This window comes from Mustela lutreola, chromosome 10, assembly GCF_030435805.1.
Source record: "Mustela lutreola isolate mMusLut2 chromosome 10, mMusLut2.pri, whole genome shotgun sequence".
NCBI lineage: Eukaryota > Metazoa > Chordata > Mammalia > Carnivora > Mustelidae > Mustela > Mustela lutreola.
This window is the reverse complement of record NC_081299.1, coordinates 116,515,890-116,537,301: the sequence shown is the minus strand read 5'-3', so window position 1 is coordinate 116,537,301 and position 21,412 is coordinate 116,515,890. Positions and strand designations below refer to the sequence as shown.

Below are 21,412 nucleotides of genomic sequence, written 5' to 3'. Positions count from 1 at the left end.
ATAGATTTGATTGGGTGGTGGTAAGATAAGGAAATTCCTGCACAAGGGGCTTTTATTTTCTTGAAGTGTGACACTAGTGATGAAGTTTTGGAACACAGGTGAGGTTTGGTGGGGTGAGGTTCAGAGCCGATGACCAAGAAAGGATTCTTGAGACGTCTTAGGTGCAAATGGTGGTTTTATTAGAACACAGGGACAGGACCCAGGGGAAGAAAGAGCTGCTCAGACAGAGGCATGGTTGACTGGGAGCTGAGGAAGGTGAGGACAAATGGGGTGTCCAGATGGACTGTCATATGCTAAAGAAGAATTTCAGGATAAGGGAGACCTGGTTATTGTCAAGTCAAGGCTGTTTTTGCCTCTAATGAGGGAAAGCATGAAGACAGCTGGGAGTTTCCTGGAGATATGTTACATTCCTCCTATCACACATCCTTGTCAGTGGGCTTTGGGCTTAGAAAAAATTCAGTTTTATTACACTTCCCTCCCCCTTAGCCTCCCTCAATTTTATGGAGGGGAGAATGATGTTAGGACTTCCGGAAACTGAGGTATGGGTGTCTGGAAGTCAGGCTATTGATGAGAAAGCTTCTTCCTTCCTTGTAAGTCGCTAGGACATTCGTAGATGGAGGGAGACTCCTGTCCTGCAGGACTGGGATCTCTATCAGTTAAGCATCGTTTTTCCTTTAGGGCAGCCGGGAGTGCATGAGGAATGTTACACATATGGCATGGGGAGAGGGTGTAGGGCGCCAGCTTCTGCTTTGTCCTCAGCTTGCCTTCTGCTCCCTCATCCCTAGGACAGGAGCTGGGAGTGAGGTGACATAGTTCAGTAGAGGTGGGGGTAGGGATTGTTGAGGCAATTCTTGAAGGTGTGAAACGGTCATCCATTAGAGGGAAAGCAAACTCACCGGAGAGACAAGGGAGTTTGAAGCCAGAGTTGAGTATCCACTGGAGAATTGTGGTCAAGTGTTTTAAAGTACATCAGGTTGGCTCAGCTGTATGATTCCTTCCTGGTTTCTGGTGCATGCCAATGGCATTGGTAGAATCATTTCTAAAGAAACAAAACAAAAGAGGATAAGCCGTTCTTTCAGAAACGATGATGAATCAAGTTTTGAACATGCTGGGTTTTGAGGCACAGGTGGGACATCAGTGAAATAGCATGAGTAGGTAGTCAGTTACACGGGCCTGGTGGGTAGGAAAGAAACAGATGGTCATGTATCAGTGGGAGAGATGTTGGCTAGGGAATAGGAGCTGAAACCAAGGGCACAGTTGATATCACTACAAGAGAGGGTAGCTTGGAAGAGAAAGGTTAACTGAACCCCCGGGGAAACCCTGATGGGAAAGTCACATGCATTTCTCAGGCATGCCAATGTTGACACATATTATTGTAACTTCTGGAGGCCAGAAGCCATGGCTTTGAGACTCATTCATTCTCTGCCTCTGGCATAGCATGGGCCACATTGAAGGTAATTCTAAAATTCATTCTGATTTGATTTCATTGCACTTTTCATTTACAAGAATCTTGTCATGGTTTGCTAGTGTATCATTTTCTCAAAAAGATTAAATAAGGACCATTTTACAAATATGAGATGAATGCCTGAAGGGATTTTGTTTAATTCATTCATTAGCTCGGGAACCACTAAGATGTTACCACCATTTCAAGCAAAAATCTCCAGGCAGACACATATACAATCAGTAATACTTAAACGAATTTGCTTTGATAGATGCAAATAGATATGCAAATAGAATGCAAATGGATGCAAAACTGCCTTCTACCAAAGGAAAGGGGGTCAACTGTACTTCCAGTGGACAAAATTCATTTAAATATAGCTAGACAAGATCATCTGCATCCAAATCAATTATGTACAATCTATAGAGTTGAAAATAGCTCAAAGACAAGAAAGGCACAGAATGTCCCATAGAATTGGTCAGCCCAGAAGGGTACATGAGACAACACCTGTTTTCCCTTGGAAGACAGTATAATCTTTTAGGTTCATTTCAATGTCTTTCGTGATTTTGCCTATGCTTTAAAAAAAAAAAGTTACCCTTATTCTTATTAGTTTGAAAAAAAAAACTAATAAAATACTAGTCTGTTATAAAATACACATGGAAGAATGTTCTGGCACTATCATACCCAATTTGGGGTACTAACTGATTAGGAAGATGAGGCAGAATTTGGGAGCCCCTAGAATGAGTCTGTTTCCGGTTGGAATGGGAAATATTTAAGAATCAAATTAAATGATCTCAAATCCACTCTGGAATGAAACAGGTTATAAGGAAAATACAGAAGATGTTGAAATGGACCTGTTGGCTCATTGTGAGCTTTCCTGGTCGAATGGAGACCTCTACCATGATGCTTGTACTCCATGTCCCACCCATCCCATACCTGCTATCCTGGCACCAAAGGGCCACCAGACTTTAGGCTCAGTCTGCAGTTCCAAATGGAAACCCTCTGGTCCCACAGTAGTGGACAGGATGACTCTGGTTGCTGGTGGAAGCGTCAGCTGCTTTAGTCCAACAGTTCAAGAGAGGATCAGAAGAGCATAAGGACGATATTGGAAAAAAAATGCTCGGGCGAATTTCCAGAACACAATATTTCTCTTTGCAATTTTTGAGTGTTCTGTAGCCAACCTGCCAAAAAAAATGTGAAAACTATAAATAGAGAGGAGTGGGAAGGAGAAATGAGGACCTGTCACAGTGCCAGCAAAAATAGGGAACTGAGAATCTTCCAGAGATTCAGAGTCAAAGGGGGGTTAATATTTACTTAGAAAAGAAGTCGTGGGCACAAGTTCTAGGATGAAATGAAGGCAAGAGAGGGAAGTTAGGGAATCGAGAGAGAGAGACTTGAAGATAAAAAAAAAAGTCAACTTAAAGTCTCATTCCTCATTAAGGAAAGTACATATCAGAGAAGAGGGGAGAGACTGGGATATAGTTGATCACTGATTGTGTCTGGCTCTGATTAGAAGCTTTGTATCCACTTTTTAATTTAATCTTCCAGCCTGTTTCCTGGATTCCAGCTTCTATTTCCTATGAAATAGGTACCATCACCAAAGACGAGAGTCAAACATGTAACAGTAGTCAAATCTTTAACAGCGCGGACAACTAACTAACCAAAAGCTGGCCCGGGGACCCCTGCAGAGTCAAGTGTTACATGCCCAGTGCCTGGACCGTGAGGCCATGGTAGGGATCTTGGGAAGGGTTCAGGGTAGGGAGACACACCGCAGGTTCTGGCCAGAGGCTAGTCACCAAACTTTGTGTGGCTGAAGGGGTGTGTACCAGCTGAATGTCAGCTCCCAGATGAAACTGAGGGAAATGTCCTTTGGGAAGGTTTCCGCTGACTCTCTGCCTTTCCTTCGTCCTCCCCAGGGTGTTCCATTAGCATTTGGGGTCTGGGGTCTTTCCTGTTGCTCCTGGCTTTGGTGGGCCACGCCACTGCCACAGCCAGGGCTCCAAGTGGCAGTGAACTGTATGGGCTCTTGACTGTTCCCTCCTTACTCTTGGAAGGAGAACAGGCAGCAGGGATTTTCATTCTTTGTTGGCACCTACTCTCTTCAGCAACCCCAAGATCAGAACCCCAGGCTGCACAAGCTCAGGTTCATGTCTTTACCAAAGGCCGGCAATAATTTCAGAAAGGAATGACAATGAAGGCAAAAAACAGTTCAACTACTCGCTCATCTGGACTTCTAGGGCAGGTGGGGTTCCCAGACAACTTTGTTTCGTCGGTCTGGCACTCTTGGCCCCCCCCCTCGGTGCCTTGGTGATGAGTGTGGGCCTTGCTGTTTGCGCTGCCTGAATTTGCCCTTGTCGCTTATTAGCACTGTGGTCCTAAAAGTCTGAGAGGCTAAAAGTCATGCCTCTCAGAGCCAATCGGAATAGCTTATTAGACCTATTGATTCTGGCATAGTGGGCCTGTGCGGAAATCTCTCTTCTTCATCCCTCCTCCTTCTCAGTCTTCCCCTCCTCCACCTCTTCCTCCTCCTTCTTTGATGTGTAAACCAAGGTATTTGGGGAGCAGGGAATGATGTGATGTTTGGGATTTACTTTAAAATATATTCCAAACCTCCCCCCTCCCCAAAAGCAAAAATACAGCCACTTTGGGGGAAGTAGAAGGAGGAGGGCCTTTGAAACAGTTGGGGAAGCAGAGTGATAAGTACTCAGAAGGGCCGGGATCCTTCTGCTCTACACATTTTGGTGTGTGCTTGAGAATTTTCATAATAAGAGTAAACAAACAAAGACCAAATAATGAGGCTTTCATTCCCTATATACAAATGACCACAACAGGGCATAGAATGCACTTTCATAGTTGTTCCCCTGGCAATTTATTCTGATTCTCCAAATAAGATTCCAGCTCTCATCCTACCAGTCATAGTCTCTGGATATTGACTGGGAACGTTTTCCTCAACAAGGCCTTGCCAGGCCCACGCTAGGGAATGTATTGTTTTAGATTCTGTACTCAGGTTTTAAAGATTATTTATTTATTTATTTATCAGAGGAGGGGGAGAGCGAGCACAGGCAGACAGAATGGCAGGCAGAGGCAGAGGGAGAAGCAGGCTCCCTGCAGAGCAAGGAGCCCTTGTGGGACTCTATCCGAGGACGCTGGGATCATGACCTGAGCCGAAGGCAGCTGCTTAACAGGCTTCCCTGTACTCACGTTTTAAAAAAAGTGACCAGTTTCCCGTTTGGAGTGACTCGAATGCAAGACTCACTGTAAGCCATTGTCTTGCTGTGTCCCATCCCTTTCTAAGGACTGCTTGTGCTATCTCTGGGAGATCACAGCATTGGGAGGGGCAGCCCAGGCCTGGGCTACTACAGCAAAGCTGCAGCCTGAAGGGCTCACATGAGATCTGTGGTTTGAGCTGTCAGAGCCTCACGGAGAAAAAAAAAAGAGAAATGAATCATCATTTGACCATGACATTCCCACTAAAGGTGAGGACAGTGGGAGAAAGAGCAAGGGAAGAGAAAAGAAAAATCTCAAAATAAATGTGGGGTGGATGGCAGGAGGAGGAGGGGGTCTCGGAAATTGGGGGCAGGTGTGGCGATCGAACCAACGCTAGCCACAAACACAGGATTCCGCCCATTCTAGAGCGGACTGGACATAAACATGCTCCCACATCTACTTGTCGGCTGCGTTTTGTCAGCCGGTAGCAAGGTGACTCTTTAAGAGCTCTGAGAACCCAAACTTGTGGCCTCCCCGCAGCTGAGCCAAAGTGGAGCTGGGAGCTGCCCTGACGACCCGAGGCTGCCAGCTGACCACCTTCCTCCCTACTGATCGCTGGAGCCAAGCTCGGCGGGGGAGAAGCCACGCTCGCAGGTGGGTGCCGGGGCTAAGGGCAGAAGCCGGGTTCCCACAGAGGCCTCCTCGCCCAGGCGGCTGCAGGGGCGGCGCACGGGGACCGGAGGCCTGACACCGGGACGCGCCCCCCACTCTGGACAATCGGCCGCAGAAGTAAAGGGCCAGCATCTGGCCACGGCTGTGCTTCCCGCGGGACAATCTCGGGAGAAGGTCCTGGAAGAGGCTCGCAGGCCGATTTTCCGAGGGAAAGGGCGAGGTGGGGAGGGAGCGCCCCTGACCCTCCCCGCCCCCCCTCTCCCGCTCACCCAGCATCACCAGCGTCCCGGCTGCTCCGCAGAAACTTACGCGAGGTTGTAGTGTCGCCCTCTGCCGCATGGGGGCAGCATCACCTGCTGGCTCAGCGGCAGCGGTCTGCACCCCTCTCTTGGCGGAGGCAGGCGCAGGCGGGCCTGCGGCATCCTCTTTCATTGGCCGAGGCGCGGACGCTGCCATGTTGGAGGAAGCAGTGCCTTCTGTGCGGTGGAAACGCCGTGGCTTCACCGGTAGCGTCGGGGAGCGCAGCCTCCTACCTTTTCTCCTCGCTCGAGTGTCGGTGCTGAGAGGCGGCGGCCGGCGGGATGGAGAGAAGTAGGATGAACCTGCCCAAGGGGCTGGACACGCTCTGCTTCGACAAGGACGAGTTCATGAAGGTGCGCACCTGGGCTCTGCTCCCCGGAGCCGGGCCGTGGGTGGCCTGCCCTCCTTGGCCCTCCGGGGCCTCTCCTCGGGCTTCTCCTGCGGGCTTCCTGGGCCGTCCCTGCCCCGGACGGGTCCTCGGCGGGGACCTCACTGCACTTCACAGTGAGTCTCTTGGCCTCGGGTGGGCTAGGTGCAGCCTGGAGAAAGCACTCCTGTGAAATCGTGCACATTGAATGAAAAGGCCTGAAAGTTCAGGGCAAGTGGTTTTGAGCTAAACGTAAAAGCCCCGGACGCGTAGGACCCGCCTCTGGTACCGTGCGGCACAGTCAGACCGCCGCTCCCCCGGCCTGACAGAAGCCTCCCAGTGCCTTGTGCCTAGAAGCTGAGCGACTGTGCGTTGAACACATCTCTGAATACACGTACTTACCAGGAATCGGGTCAAAAAGGCACTTAACCTAACGTTTATGCCTGACTTTCGTCTTAAGCTCCCGGAATGAGAAATCTGAAAGACTGTACTGTCGTTACTGGTTCTGGTCCAGTACTACAAAGCATACCAAGCTCCTTTTCTAAAGTTGCCCTACTTCTCTTGGTGAGGTCAGCCTGAAGCTGGCAGCAGATAACTGTAGGACATAAACTTACAGAATAGAAATTTAAACTGAAAAGACTTTACTGACAGGAAAGGTTCATCAGACATAGCCTTGAAAATGTCCCAAGGTTTGAATCAGAGCCAGGAGGAGCTTTATCTGTTTTCTGTATCCCTCTGGGTCTGTACTTAAACTATCAAAACGTATATGTTTAATTTCTAAGGATTGGGATTTAGTAGCTGGTTTCAGTGTTAAAAAGTTTTGGCTCTGTAGGTACCTAAAATTCTGAAAAGAGTTTGAATTTCTTACTTTTTTATGGCTTCAAGTCATAATATGTTTTTTTCTTTTTTGGGTTAACCAGCTAGTTCCTTTTTGATACTTGCATTCAGATCACATCTCCCAAACTCTGGCTTTAAAAGTGCTTATGTCTGGGGGCGCCTGGGTGGCTCAGTGGGTTAAATCCTCTGCTTTCGGCTCAGGTCATGATCCCAGGGTCCTGGGATCGAGCCCCACATCGGGCTCTCTGCTCAGCAGGGAGCCTGCTTCCACTTCTCTCTCTGCCTGCCTCTCTGCCTACTTGTGATCTCTGTCTGTCAAATAAATAAATAAAATATTTTTTTAAAAAAAGTGCTTATGTCTGGATCCTCTGCAGTGTGGCCATATCATTTTTAATATGTAGGGATGCCTAGACGAAGGTATATTGTACTCTTGTTCTTGTATGGTGATGTTAAGCCACTGTAATAAAAGGTGTAAATTGAATGGAGTGTCTGAAGGAGAGCACAGAGTGAATTCTCGGATCCAGAAACCTTTTGTTAATGAACGACACGTGATGAGGAGAGAGGTCATTGGAAGAAGAAAAGGCACACACACAGACTTAAAGAATCTCAAAGCACGGAAGTCTCTTTAGCTTGTCTGTCTTTGGACTTCGTCAGGCTTTCTTTGAGCCTAACACTAGCATTTTCTCGCACTTCCTTGCCCCGCCATCTTTCTCACTCTGAGCTGACAGAATGCCTTTGGTCAAAGCAGCTTCGGAAAATAGAAATCTCAAAATAGCAGTTCTAAAGTAGGACTTAGAGGTAGGAAGAGAGCAAACTGGGAAAGTGGCTAGAATGCCAGCAATTCCATATTCTTTCAAGGCTCTGACATTTCTGAATATAATGTACAATTTGTAGTGTTAATGAACGTGACCCCTTCATACATAGAAGGAAAATACATAGAACAGCTGTTCTGTGTAAAGTGGTATTGATCTTCTATGTGGCTGCTGGAGATAAAGGTTATATGCAATTTGTGTTTCCGTCAGAGAGATGTTTTGTTAAGTTACAGTTCCGAGGCAGAAATGAGTGGAGAGCTTGCTGGCAGGGTTGTATTTCTACATAGGTGTCTTGTTTGGCACATTTTGGAATGAGACTGGGATGGTAAAGGGAGATGGGGTGGGGCTGTGGGTTGCACCTTGGACACTGCATACATTGAGGGGTCCACGTTGATGCAGTCTTCATGGTAGAGCTGCAGTCAGGTTTACAGCAGGATGTTGCATGGTCATATCTGTTGAGTTCGAGCTGACTGGTGGCAGGAGACTACTTAAAAAGTCATGTTTATGAGATCTAATGAGAAATAGAAGGGGAAAGGTATGCAAAAGAGGTAGGTGATCAAAGTGCAGGAATGGCAGATGGGGAAGGGTCACCTGGGGCAAAGGCACTGGCAACATCATACTTTGTCGGCTTAGAAATACGAAAATCCTTTGGGTTGACAGCCAACTAAGAGATAAGCAGGACATAACGTATTGGTAGTAGGGGGAGAAAGTGTCATAACAGATAAATTAGACCATTTACATGGGTGTGCTATTGACATCACATGTAGCCTTCCTCTTCCATCTCAACATATGACTTCATCTCCAGTCGTACAGAAAAATTAGCAGCCACCCCACGGGACCTCCTCCATCGTGCTGATCATGATCCCATTCTTGTATTTGTCCCCTTCTCCTCCTCACCTGGTACAGGGAGGGGCTCTCCTTCCTCCTCGGGTTCAGTCTTCACTCTGGCTTGGAGTCCATGCCCTCCTGCCCTTCCAGGAGCCTGCGAGGATCCTCTCCCCTGCACTCCTTCCCATCATGCGCTCCTGTTTGATCCTCTCCCACTTGACTGCCCCACCTCTAGGTATTGCCCTGTCACTGTCGCGCATCACAGCCAGTGCTCAGGGGTTGACTTGACTTTCCCACCTTCCACCCTTCAGGCCCTGTCGTTCCACTAAAGAGTTCTTACCAAAACTGTTTCTAAGTCAGCGCACCTGACCTTTCTCTGTCTCCTTACTCGACATCACAGTAGACCAAATGCTCTGCATTGCTTCCTGTCTTTCTTCTACCTCTCTGATGTGTCTCCTGTGCAAAGTCATGCTCCTGGTAGCCACTGAATGCTGATTATGGGTTCAGCCCTGTGTTCCTTTCTTTCCCTAGATGACCTTTTGTGCAGCTTCATGACCACCTATCAGCAGGTCAGGCAGATTCCTGTCTCTGGCTCACACGCCTCCTGAGCACCAGTTCTGTGTATCGGACTTGCTGACCTTTCTTCTCGGATGTGTCTGTGGCCCCTCAGACTCATCAGGTTCAAGACGGAATTCATGAGCACCTCCTCCACTGAAAACCACCTTTCTTATTCTATTGCCTCTCTCGGTAAACACTTCATCCATTTAGCCTGGAGTCGGAAAACCAGAAGTCAACTCCTACTCTGTCACCTTTCCAAACTCTAGTCTGTCACACCAAGTCCTGTGGATTTCGCTTCCTAAACCTCTTGTGTCCATATACTTCTTTCCATCTCTTCTCGTACCTTTGCAGCGCGCCCTTGCCATCACACCGTAGAAGCTTCTCACCCAGTCTCCATGCGCCTTCCTTGTCTTTCTGGCCCCTGGTCTACACTGCAGGCAAGCCACTCTTGTCAGAATGCGGATGTGATCTTGTATGTACCAGGTGACTGGTCAGTCCACCAGCTCTTGAAAAACCATTTTCCCATGCACTCGAACGTATTTCAAAGAGAATCAGTCCCCCATGGGGTAGTTTTCCTTGGTAGACAGTTTCTTTCTGCGCTGAGCCAGTCTGCCTCCTTCGAACTTCTCTGTGTCAGTTCCTCTCTGGAACCTGTGGCTTCGTTGGCACCCCGGGTAGGCACATGATGACCTTTTCCATGAGAAGTGAAGGCAGGAGCCCTCTGGACGGTGAATGTATGTACCCTCATGTTCCATAGGTAAAAGAACCGTGTGTGTGGGTGAGGGGGTAAGTCGTTGAGGCTCCTCCCTGTTCTAATTGGGTGAACTGGGAATTTTGAGACAGGAAGCAGGTCCTGTGTGTCCTTGTTTGCAGGGAGCATGCATTCTGATGGACAAAACGGAAAAGGGGAAGAATGAGCAGCTGCTCAGATCTGTTTGTACTGTGCTGGCTGATTAGCTGTGACCTGCAGATGTGGGTCCCATCCTCGGCTCTGCTCTCTGCCTGCTTATGTCTGACTTGGGGCAAATCTCTCGCCTCCGGCCTTCTGTTTGCTTGTTAGTATAATGAGGTGGTGCTTATCTATGTGATCTTTGCCGGCTCCTCTGAAAAGACTCTAGTCCATCCTGGCTTGCAGATAAGGAAACTGAGGCCTGAGGTGTGATGACTTCCTTTAAAGCCACACAGCTAGTTGGGGCCAATCACAGGCCAGATCTCCTGACCCCCATGCATCAGTCCTTGGAAATCCTACTGTAATATGTTCCTTTCCAGAGGCCACAGGTGGGAACTGAGGGAAGTGGGACAATCAGAACATTAAGAATAGCGCAGAAGATGGCACAATGTCCGCATGCCTTGGCACCTGCATTTCACCAATAGGGCCACCTCTTACCTTAGAAGAAGTTCCCACAGGGCTGGTGATCTGGGTGCCTGGCCTGGAGCTTAGCTACGGTAAATGGGACCGGAGGGAAGTGATGGCTGTTTGAGGTGGACTTTGTTGACGGTGGCTGGAGATAGCAGCTGACAGAGGAGGAAGAGGGAAGAGTGACAGATGGTAGATAGCCGCAGGCCCGCAGGTCAGCCACTGTTGCCCAGGGTGGCCCATCCCCAGGAGCTGTCTTCGTATCACAGGAGCTGAGTGCTTACCCTGTGGGTTCTTAGTTCGATGTCACATCTTGATGACAAGATTCCATTCTCTTCCGCATCAGTTTGAGACAGACATCGTAATGAAATTCTAATTAGCCAAATATGGAATGTAAGCCTGGAACTCATTTTATAGAGAAATTTTCTTATGTGAACTACTTTCCCTGATGGTAGAGGAGTTGTGACGATGTAACATCAGATAAAGTTTATCTGATTGGCACTTGTAAGAAGGTTTCCCGGCAAAAAAGAACTGTTTTTTTGTTGTTTTTGTCCTCCCTTTTGATCTTTCCTTTCCATTCCTTTTTTTTTTTTTTTTTTTTTTTTTTTTGGTCTTGTGAGCGGTCATCTGATTTATAAAAAGATGCAACAAAAAGTAAAATGGTACAAGATAATCAGTTTCAAAAAATAAAAAAGTGAGTGTCTTTAGCCATAGCTCAGAACAGAGGAACTGGGTAAGGAAAATTGCTTGTATGAACTGGCAACAGGAAAAGTTGGTAAAGGAGAGCTGAGGAACTCTATTAAGACATAGGAGTGAGGGGCTCCATCATCATCTGGCATTTGCTCAGTGTCATCTATATGGTTAGAGATGTCCATGATGGGAACTCCAGCAATCTTCTGGGTCTGGGTCTGGGTCAGCTGATGCCACAGTATAACACTCTGAATTACTTCTGTACTGAGCAGTCATCTGCATAGTTTGTCTTGTGTGTACGTGGTAATCATTTGAATCTTGGCTCTTTCGCAATCCTTAGAGCCTCTTGATATTTTCACCCCGGTTTCTCAGTTTCAGCCATTACACAGTCAGTTGTACAACTGGTACACTTGGCACACAGCCCGTCCATCATTGACCGGTCAAGTTTGGCCTAAATAGAAAAGTTGATAAAGTCGGTACCAACCAGGATGTGGTAAGTCGGCCCAGCTGTGTGTTTATATTGGAAAAAGCAGGAGGGATGTTGGGGGACTTCTCTTTCCTTGAGTGCATGGGATCCTTCTTTTCTTTCTTTTTAGGTTTTAATCTGTCCTTCTCTCAGAGAAGGATCTCAGAGCTAAGCATTCGCTTCCCGGTCACATACTTTCTTGCTTTCTCTTGCTTCCCCATGTTCACATCATGCCCATTTCTCCTTGCTTTTGATTTTCTAATTCACTCTTTGTAGTACCATAAAACTTATTTAAATAAAATGTTGGTCTACTAAGTTATTGATTATTAGTAAGTTCTTTGTTCAAAATTTGAGAGCAAGAAGTATTATGTAAATATATCTTTTTGTTATTTAACTAGTCTTACAACATTTAGCATCAAATTTCTTGAAACATTTAAACAAATTAATCACAAACTGGGACTTGGGCTCTTTCTTTCTTTTTTTTTTTTTTTTTAAGTAATCTCTATACCCAACATGGGACTTGAACTCACAACCCTGAGATCAAGACCTGCACACTCCAGTGACTGAATGAGCCAGGTGCCCTTTGGGCTTTTTGTTTTTAAGTTCCTCAGGTGAGGGGGTGCCTTAGTGGCTCAGAGGGTTAAGCTTCTGCCTTCAGCTCAGGTCATGGTCTCAGGGTCCTGGGATCGAGCTCTGCATGGGACACTCTGCTCAGCATGGAGCATGATTCCCTCCCTCTCTGCCTACTTGTGATCTCTCTCTCTGTGTCAAATAAATAAAATCTTAAAAAAAAAAAGTTCCTTAAGTGATTCTAATGTGTGACCAGTGTTGAGAACTCTAGCACTGGATAATTCCTTTAAATAGCTCAAGAAATTAATTATGAAAAGCGAACTAAAAGCCTACATAGATTATGATTGGTGTTAAATTGAGGGGAAAAAAAGAGATAAAGAGAAGAAACCAGCTGGAACAGAGTGTATTTAGGTACTCAAATATTTGTTAGATGGATAAATACATTTACGGAATGTAGGTTTTTTTTTTTTTTTGTCTCTTCATAAATATGTCAAATGGGTATATAAATTCAACAAAGGAGTTTGATATAAAATTGATGAAAATGTTAGAACAGAAGTTTTTTAGAATTTCAGTGTTACTATTTCATGATGCTTTTAAGATGATTTCTCTGTAGATGGTGGGAAGATCTTGTTAGCATATGTTTTTAATTTCTCAAGCTTGAATAATTTAGTCACCGAACAAAGATTTAGAATGAGTTTTGGGAGACACAAGTCCTAGATTATGTCCCCACCTAGCTGGGTCAGAGATTTGAGAGCAGGCGCTGGAGGGAAGAGCTCCAAGGACATTTTTGTATACATACTGATACCTTGGGCGGGAACACTCTTCCCACATTTCCTGTGGCTAGCCCCTTTGTGTCATTTGGATCTCAACTCATTGTTCTATATTTCCTGGTTCATCCAAGTTAAAATACATCCCATTTGTCACTCAGACCTTTACTCTGTCCTGTTTTCTTTTTAGCTGTGATCACTATTCATTAATCACTATTTGATCACTGTTCATTAATATAATGTTTGTTTACATATTTATTTTCTCATTTCTTCATTAGAATATCTGCTTCTTAAAAGCAGAGACCTTGTCTTTTCTTTTCATGACTGTGTCCCCAGGTCTTAGAGCAGAGCTGGAGTTGCATGATAAATATTTGAGGAATATTTATGGGATATACAGGGACATTTATTCATCTCTGTTGTCCATTGTTTTCAAGAATGGTTGGAAACACACACATACGTGAGCTCACACAAACTTTCTATGTCTTTCAACCCCTATGTAGTGTGCAGATTAGTGCTTAACTATTTTGGTTTTTTGTCTCGATGAAATGGGACATGTTTCAGGGCAGAGCTCATAAATTTCATATGCCCTCTTAGTACTTCTCATCTTTACAGAGTGATGGTTCTGGGGATTCTGCTTCTCGTGGAGATAGTATATAGTGATTTTATAAGTCCATGTATCTGGGAAGGAGTGTTTTACTTCTTGGCAGTTTAGAGAACTTCAATCTTTCCAAATTCCATGTAATTTTCATAGCATTAAAGCTACTAATTTCAGATTATTGGTAAGTTTTAAATGATTAATTCCCAGGTTACTTTGAATTAGTCTTTGTTTGCCATCCCTGATTGCAGCTAGTTAGTAAAGTAGCTAAACTTTTAAACTCTACTTGGTTTTAATTTTGAGTGATGTCACTGCTCCTCTGATGGTTAATGGTTCTTTTTTTTTTTTTTTTTTTTTTTTTTTTTTTTTTTTTTTTTTTTTTTTAAAGATTTTATTTATTTACTTGAGAGAGAGATAGTGAGAGAGAGCATGAACAAGGAGAAGGTCAGAGAGAGAAGCAGACTCCCCATGGAGCTGGGAGTCCGATGCGGGACTCGATCCCGGGACTCCAGGACCATGACCTGAGCCGAAGGCAGTCGTCTAACCAACTGAGCCACCCAGGCGTCCCTGGTTAATGGTTCTTAATTACCTGCAGCTTGTCTGGTTTGCTCATTTATTTTCCTGTGTTCCAACACCTCTTGTGATCTACCAACTTCTGGCCTTTTGGGGGATTTGTACTTTAACTGGGTTCAGATAGGAAATACCCCTGAGTACAAAGAGAAGATATTTTTCTTCTAACTTCACTATCTCCTATTATTAATGTATTACATTGTTGTGGTACATGTGTTACAACTGATGAACCAGCATTGATACAGTATTAATTAATAATCCATGGTTTACATTAGGGTTCACTCCTCTTTCTAAAGTTCTGTGGGTTTTGACAAATGTATAATGTTATTTACCTACTGTTGGTATCTTACAGCCTAGTTTCATTGCCTTGAAAAACCCTGTACCTCATCTATTTGTTTCTTCTCCTCTCTCTGCACCCTCCTCGCTCACCCCTCAGCCCGGGATGTTTTTACTGTCTAGAGTTTTACCTTTTCAGAGGCACCTGGATCGCTTAGTTGCTAGGGCATCTGACTCTTGATCTCGGGGTTGTGAGTTCTATCCACCACATTGGGTATAGAGATGACCTAAAAAATAAATTAAAATAAATAATGTTGGTTAATTTTTACCTTTTCCAGAATGCCATAGAGTTGGAATCCTATAGTATTTAGCCTTTGAAACTGGTCTTTCACTTAGCAATATGCATTTAAGGTTCTTCGAAGTCTTGTGGCTTAATAATTCATCTTTTAATTGTCGAATAATCCGTTGTGTGGGTGTGGCACAGTGTACCTGTTCACCTATTGAAGGAGATTGGATTGCTTCCAAGTTTTGGCGCTTCAGAGAATAAAGCTGCTGTAAATATCCGTGTGCAGGTTTTTGTGTGGACACTAGTTTTAAGCTCTTTTGGGTAAATACAAAGGAGCACAATTACTGATCTTATAGTGAGAATGTGTTTAGTTCTGTGAGAAACTGCCAAGCTGTCTCACACAGTGCCTCCCATTTTGCATTCTGACCAAACAGTGAATGAGTGTTCGGTTGTCCCACATCCTTGCTAGCATTTGGTATTACTAGTGCTTTGGATTTTTTATATTCTACGTGATATGTAATAGTACCTAGTTTAAATTTGCAATTTCTTAATGACATACAAAGTTGAGCATCTTTTCAGATCCTTTTTTTTTTCTGTTTTAAAGATTCTATTTATTTATTAACACCACAAGCACACGGAGAGGTAGCAGCAGGCAGCAGGAGAGGGAAAAAAAGCAGGCTCCTCGCTGAGCCGGGGGCCCAGTGTGGGGTTCAGTCCCAGGACCTGAGCTAAAGGCAGATGCTTAACTGACTGGGTTTCCCAGCCACCGCTCTTTTCACATTTTTAAATTAGGTTTGATTTCTTGTTGCTACTAAGACATCTTTATATTATATTTCTTATTTTAAGTCCTTTACCATGGATGTGTTTTGCAGATATTTTCTCTACTCTGTGACTGGTCTTTTCATTCTCTCTCTTTTTTTTTTTTATTTTTAAGATTTTATTTATTTATTTGTCAGAGAGAGAGCGAGCGAGAGTGAGCACAGTCAGACAGAGTGGAAGGCAGAGTCAGAGGGTGAAGTAGGCTCCCTGCGGAGCAAGGATCCGGATGCAGGACTCCATCCTAGGACGCTGGGATCATGACCTGAGCCGAAGGCAGCTGCTTAACCAACTGAGCCACCCAGGCATCCCATCTTTTCATTCTCTTAACAGTGTCTTTTACAGAGAAGTTTAATTTTAACAAAGTCCCTCTCATCAATTTTTTTCTTTTGTAGATCATGCTTTTGGTTTTATATCTGAAAAGTCATTGCCAAATCCAAGGATCCCTACATTTTTTCTTATGTCATCTTTAAGAAGTTTTGCATTTTACGTTTAGGTTTTGTGAAAGGTGTGAAAAGTTTGTTTTTATTCTTTTCATTTCTTTGTTTTTTCTTATCAATGTCCCATTGTTCGGTTCCATTTGTTGAAGACTGTCCTTGCCATTGAGTTGCCTTTGCCTGTGTGTGTGGATGTTTTTCTGAGCTCTCCACTCTGTTCCAAGGACCTGTCTCTTTTGCCAGGCACCTTCTGTCTTAATCACTATAGCTTTAATAGTAAGTCTTGAGATTGGGTGGTGGCAATCCTCAATTTCCTTTTTTTCCCCGCTCTTTAATATTTTGTTGACTACTCTGGGACTCTTGGTTTTCCAGTTTTCCATCCAAATTTTAGAGTCAACATGTTGGTATCCACAGAATAACTTCCTGGCATTTTGATTGGGATTGCATTGAGTCTGTCGATCAGTTTGGGAAGAACTGACCTCTTAACAGTATTGAGTGTTCTTACCCAAGATTATGGACTTTCCACTTCACATCTTACCTTGCTTGTTATCTTTCATCAGAATTTTATACTTTTTCTCATATAGATCTTGTGCATATTTCGTTAGATTTGCACCTAAGTATTAATTTTTTTTGGTATGCTAATGTAAATGGTCTTGTGTCTTTAACTTCAAATTCCACTTGTACATTGCTGGTATATACGAAAGCAATTGACTTTTTAAATTTTTTAATTAAAATTCAATCTCATTAACATATAGTGTACTTTTAGTTTCATGGTTAGAATTTCGTGATTCATTGGTTGCATACAACACCCAGAGCTCATCCCAACAAGTGCCCTCCTTAATACCCCTCACCCAGTTACCCCAACTTTCCCCTCTCCAGTAACCCTCAGTTTGTTTCCTGTAGTTAATTCTCTTGTGATTTGCCTCCCTGTCTGTTTCTATTTTTTCTTCCCTTCTCCTAAATTCATCTGTTGTTTCTTAAGTTCCACATGTGACTGAAACTATATGGTATTTGTCTTCCTCTAGTTCCATCCATGTCCTTGCAAATGGCAAGATTTTGTTCTTTTTGATGGCTGAGTAATGTGTGTGTGTGTGTGTATGTATACCACATCTTCTTTATCCATTCATCTTGATGGACATCTGGGCTCTTTCAATAGTTTGACTGTAAACATTGGGGTGCTTTTGCCCCTTTTGTGTACTTTGGATAAACATCTAATAGGGCAATTGCTAAGTCGTTGGGTTGTTACATTTTTAACTTTTTGAGGAGCCTCCATACTGTTTTCCAGAGTTGCATTCCCACCAACAGTGTAGGAGGATTCCCCTTTCTCCACATCCTCGCCAACATCTGTTGTTTCCTGACTTGTTAATTTTAGCCATTTTGACTGATGTAAGGTGGTGTCTCATTGTGGTTTTGATTTGTATTTCCCTGATGCTGAGTGATGTGGAGCCCTTTTTAATGTGTCTGTTAGCCATTTGGATGTCTTCTTTGGTCTGTTCATGTCTTCTGTCCATTTCTTGACTGGATTTTTTTGTTTTTTGGATGTTGAGTTTGATAAATTCTTTATAAATTTTGAATACTGGCCCTTTGTCTGATACATCATTGGAAAGCAATTGACTTCTGTATTTTAACTGTGTATTGTGCAGACTTGCTATAATCACTTGACTAGTTTCAGGAGGGTGTGGGGTGTGAAGTCTTTGTATTTTCTGTAGACAGTCATGTCATCTGTGAACAAAGTTTTATTCTTTCCCAGGTTGTATACCTTTTGTTTCCTTTTCTTACCTTATTTCATTAGTTTGGCCTTCCAGTATAGTATTGAATAGTAGTAGTAGGAGGGATATCATTGCCTTGATTCCCTGTCTTCGATTTTCTCAGTATTAATATCATGTTAGCTGTGGATTTCTGGAGACATTCTTTATCAAGTTGAGGAAGTCCTCCTATTCCTAGTTTCCTGAGGGTTAATAATGAAGAGGTGTGGATTTTGTTAAATGTTTTTTTTCCTCCCTTCATTGATATGATCATGTGATTTTTTTTCTGTTGATATGATGGATCACATTGATTTTCTAATGTTGAACATTTTCTAATGTTGCATACCTGGAATAAATCCTACATGACCCTGGTGTATAATTTTTTAATATAGTGTTTGCTTTTATTTGCTAATTTTTGTTGAAGATTTTTGTGTCTGTGTTCATGAGAGATACTAGTTTGTAGTTTCTTTTCTTGTAGTATTGGTTTTGGTGTCAGGGTAATAATGATCTCCTAGAATGATTTAGGAAGTATTCCTTCTAGTTTTACTTTCTGGAAGAGATTTTAGAGAATTGTGTAGTATTCCATAAATGTTTGGGTGAATTTACAGTGATTGGGGTTGTTAGCAGTAGCCCTCCCTTCTTTCATCTGATATTAGTAATTTATGTCTTCTAACTTTTTTTCTTTGTTTGCCTGACTAAGGGTGTATCTGTTTTATTGATGTTTTCAAAGAAACAGACTTGGGGTTTATTGATTTAAAAAAAAAATCCTGGTTTTAATTACATTGATTTCTGCTCTAATTTTTATTTTTTTCTACTTCCTTTAGGGTATTTTTTAATGATTTTATTTGACACAGAGAGAGTCAGTGAGAGAGGGAATACAGGCAGGAGGAATGGGAGATGGAGAAGCAGCCTCCCTGAGCAGGAAGCTCTGATGCAGGGCTCTGTCCCAGGACCCTAGGACCATGTCCTGAGCCAAAGGCAGATGATTAACCAACTGAACCACCCAGGAGCCCCTCCTTACTTTAGATTTGATTTTGTTGTTGTTGCCTAAAATGGAAGCTTAGATTATTGACTTTAATCTTTTTTTTCCTAATATTTGCATTCAGTACTGTATTTTCCCTTTAAGCAGCATTCCACACATTTTGCTACATTGTATTTTGTTGAGACTGGTCTCCTGTAATTTAGAAGTGTGTCATTTAATCTCCATGTATTTTGGACTTCTTCAGCTATCTTCTGTTACTGATTTTTAAAGATTTTTTTTTTTTAATTTATTTTAATTCCATTGCGGTCTGAGAACATACTTGGTATAATTTTTATTTTTAAAAATTTGTTCTGTTTTGTGGTCCAGAATTATTCTGTCTTGATGAGTGTTCCATATGAGCTTAAGAAGAATGTGTGTTGCACTATTACTGGGTGAAATTGTCTGTGTACATCTGTTGTACGGTAATTGATGGTGGTGTTAAGTGTGCCATGTCTGGACTGAATGTGCACATCTGTCAAATCCTTGTTGCCCTGCTGCTGGATCGGCCCATTAATGATGGAGAAGTGTTGAAGTCACCAGCTGTGATAATGGAATTGTTTATTTCTCCCTGCAGTTCTGTTAGGTTATGTCTCACCTGTGTTGATCAGGTACACATACATTAAGGATAATTGTGTCTTCTTGGTCAGTCGATTTCTTTATCATGTAATGCTGCTCTTTATGCCTGATAATTTTCCTTCTCTGAAATCTGCTTTGTCTGAAATTCATGTAGCTACTCCATTGTTCCTGTGATTAGTGTTACTTTGGATATTTTTAATGTATCCTAGCATTTAACTTGTTGATATTTAAGTTGTTTCATTTTTCATCAAAATATAATTCACAAAGCATAATAGTTGCCATTTTAAAGTGTACTCTTCTCTGGTTTTTAGTATATTTACTGTGTATATGGTACATACATCACTTCTGTCTAATTCCAGAATGCTTCCATCACCCGAAAAATAAACCTCTTAGTTCCAATTCTCCCCTCCCCTTATTCCCTGGCAATCATGAATCTACTTTCTGTTTTTATGGATTTGCCTTTTCTGGAACATCTCATATCTGTGGAATTGTATAACACGTGACCTTTTGTGTCTGGCTTCCTTTAACCTGAGAGTAGAATGTTTTCAGACTTCACTCGTGTTGTAGCATGTAACAGTTTATTCCTTTTTATGGTTGTGTAAGAGGCTCTTCCACATTTTACGTATCCATTCATCAGTTGATGGACGTTGGGTATATACTCTTTTGGCTGTTACGAGCAGCGCTGCTGTGCACATTCATGTACAGGTTGTGGCAGGAACATCTGTTGTCAGTTCTGTCGGTGTCATACCCCTAGACGTAGAACTGCTGGGTAATTGTACGTGTGTAACTTCTTGAGGAGCTACCGAGCTGTTTGCTGCCTTAGCCACACTATTTTACATTCTCACCGAGAATACAGGAGGGTTCCAGCTTCTCCGCCTTCTTGCCAGCACTTTTCTTCTTCTTTTTTTCTTTTTCTTTTTCTTATTTTACCATAGTTGTCCTAGTGGGTGTGACGTGGCATCTGCATGTGCTTTTGATTCGCATTTCCCCAATGACTAAGGATGTCGAACATCCCGACATGTGCTCTTGACCGTCTGTGTATCATCTTTGGAGAAATGTCTATTCAAAAGTCTTTGGCTTGTTTTTAAATTAGGTTATTTGTCTTTTTGTTGTTGAGTTCTAAGAGTATATTTGCATATTCTGGTTATTAGGTCCTTGTCAGACAAATGATTTGCAGATACTCTCTCCCATTCTGTAGGTTGTCATTTCAAGTTCTCCGTAGTGTCCTTTGATACATGAAAGTTTTTATTTTGATCAAGTTCAGCTTATCTAATATTTCTTATTGCTTTGTGTATCATGTCTAAGAAAGCTTTTCCCGATCCAAAGTCATACAGATTTTCACCTGTTTTCTCTGAGTGTTACAGTTTTTACCCTTACATTTAAATCTTTGATCCATTTTGAGTTATATTTTTGTGTATGTGTGACGTTGCTGTTCCAAGTTCATTCTTTTGCATGTAGATATTCACTTGTCCCAGTAGTAGGCACTCGAAAAGACTGTTTTTCCCCCCATTAAATGGTCTTGGCATCCTTGTGAAAAATCAGTTGACCGTAAATGTATGGGTTGTAAATACTTTCTTTTTGAATACTTGGGAAATCTACACTATAAAGTAAAACCATTCCTAAAGTAGTAAAACCATTCTTGGTTAAGTGAAATGGGTCTCTATTATGGCACTGTGAGTTTGGGTTTGCTTTTCACAGCAAACGCTGCCTAACCCAGTATTCACAGATGTTCCGAGTTATTTAGTCATGTGTTATGCAACTTTTGTTTATCTGAGAACAAATGCATAAATGGTAAATTGAGTACTAATATTACCTAATAGCATTTGTTCACTGAGGCTAAGTTATATGATTTATTTATTTATTTATTTAAGATTTTATTTGAGAGTGAGAGAGTGCAGGAGCAGGAGGAAGGGACAGAGGGAGAAGCAGGCTCCTTGCTCAGCAGAGCGCCTGATGTGGAACTCAAACCCAAGAGACTGGGATCATGACCTGAGCCAAAGGCAGATGCTTAACCACATAGGCACCCCAGTTATACAATTTAGAATGCCATCATGAAGTTCAAGAACTTTCTACAATGTGTAACTGAGGCAGGGAAAGTGATCGACCTAAAGGTATACAGTTGGTGAGTAGGATGGCCAGGATTATGAACCGAGACCCCCTCCCGTGATGTACTACATAACTATGATGTAAGGTCTGAGATGGTCTCAGGAGAGAAAGGTCC

At 43.0% G+C, this 21,412-nt stretch overlaps 1 protein-coding gene across 8 annotated transcripts in view; it reads left to right on the top strand.

The window, feature by feature from the left end:
• Positions 1-5,770: 5,770 nt before the first annotated feature.
• Positions 5,771-21,412, top strand: part of LOC131810244 (conserved oligomeric Golgi complex subunit 2-like) — a 58,279-nt gene continuing 42,637 nt past the window's right edge. For 7 of the 8 annotated variants that reach the window (XR_009345492.1, XR_009345490.1, XR_009345489.1 and 4 more), the window contains exon 1: positions 5,771-5,970. Coding sequence is in view for 2 of the 8 variants with exons in the window: in XM_059137948.1 (XP_058993931.1) it covers positions 5,899-5,970 (72 nt within the window). In the remaining 6 variants the exon portion in view is untranslated. The other variant, XR_009345493.1, reaches the window with a different exon arrangement.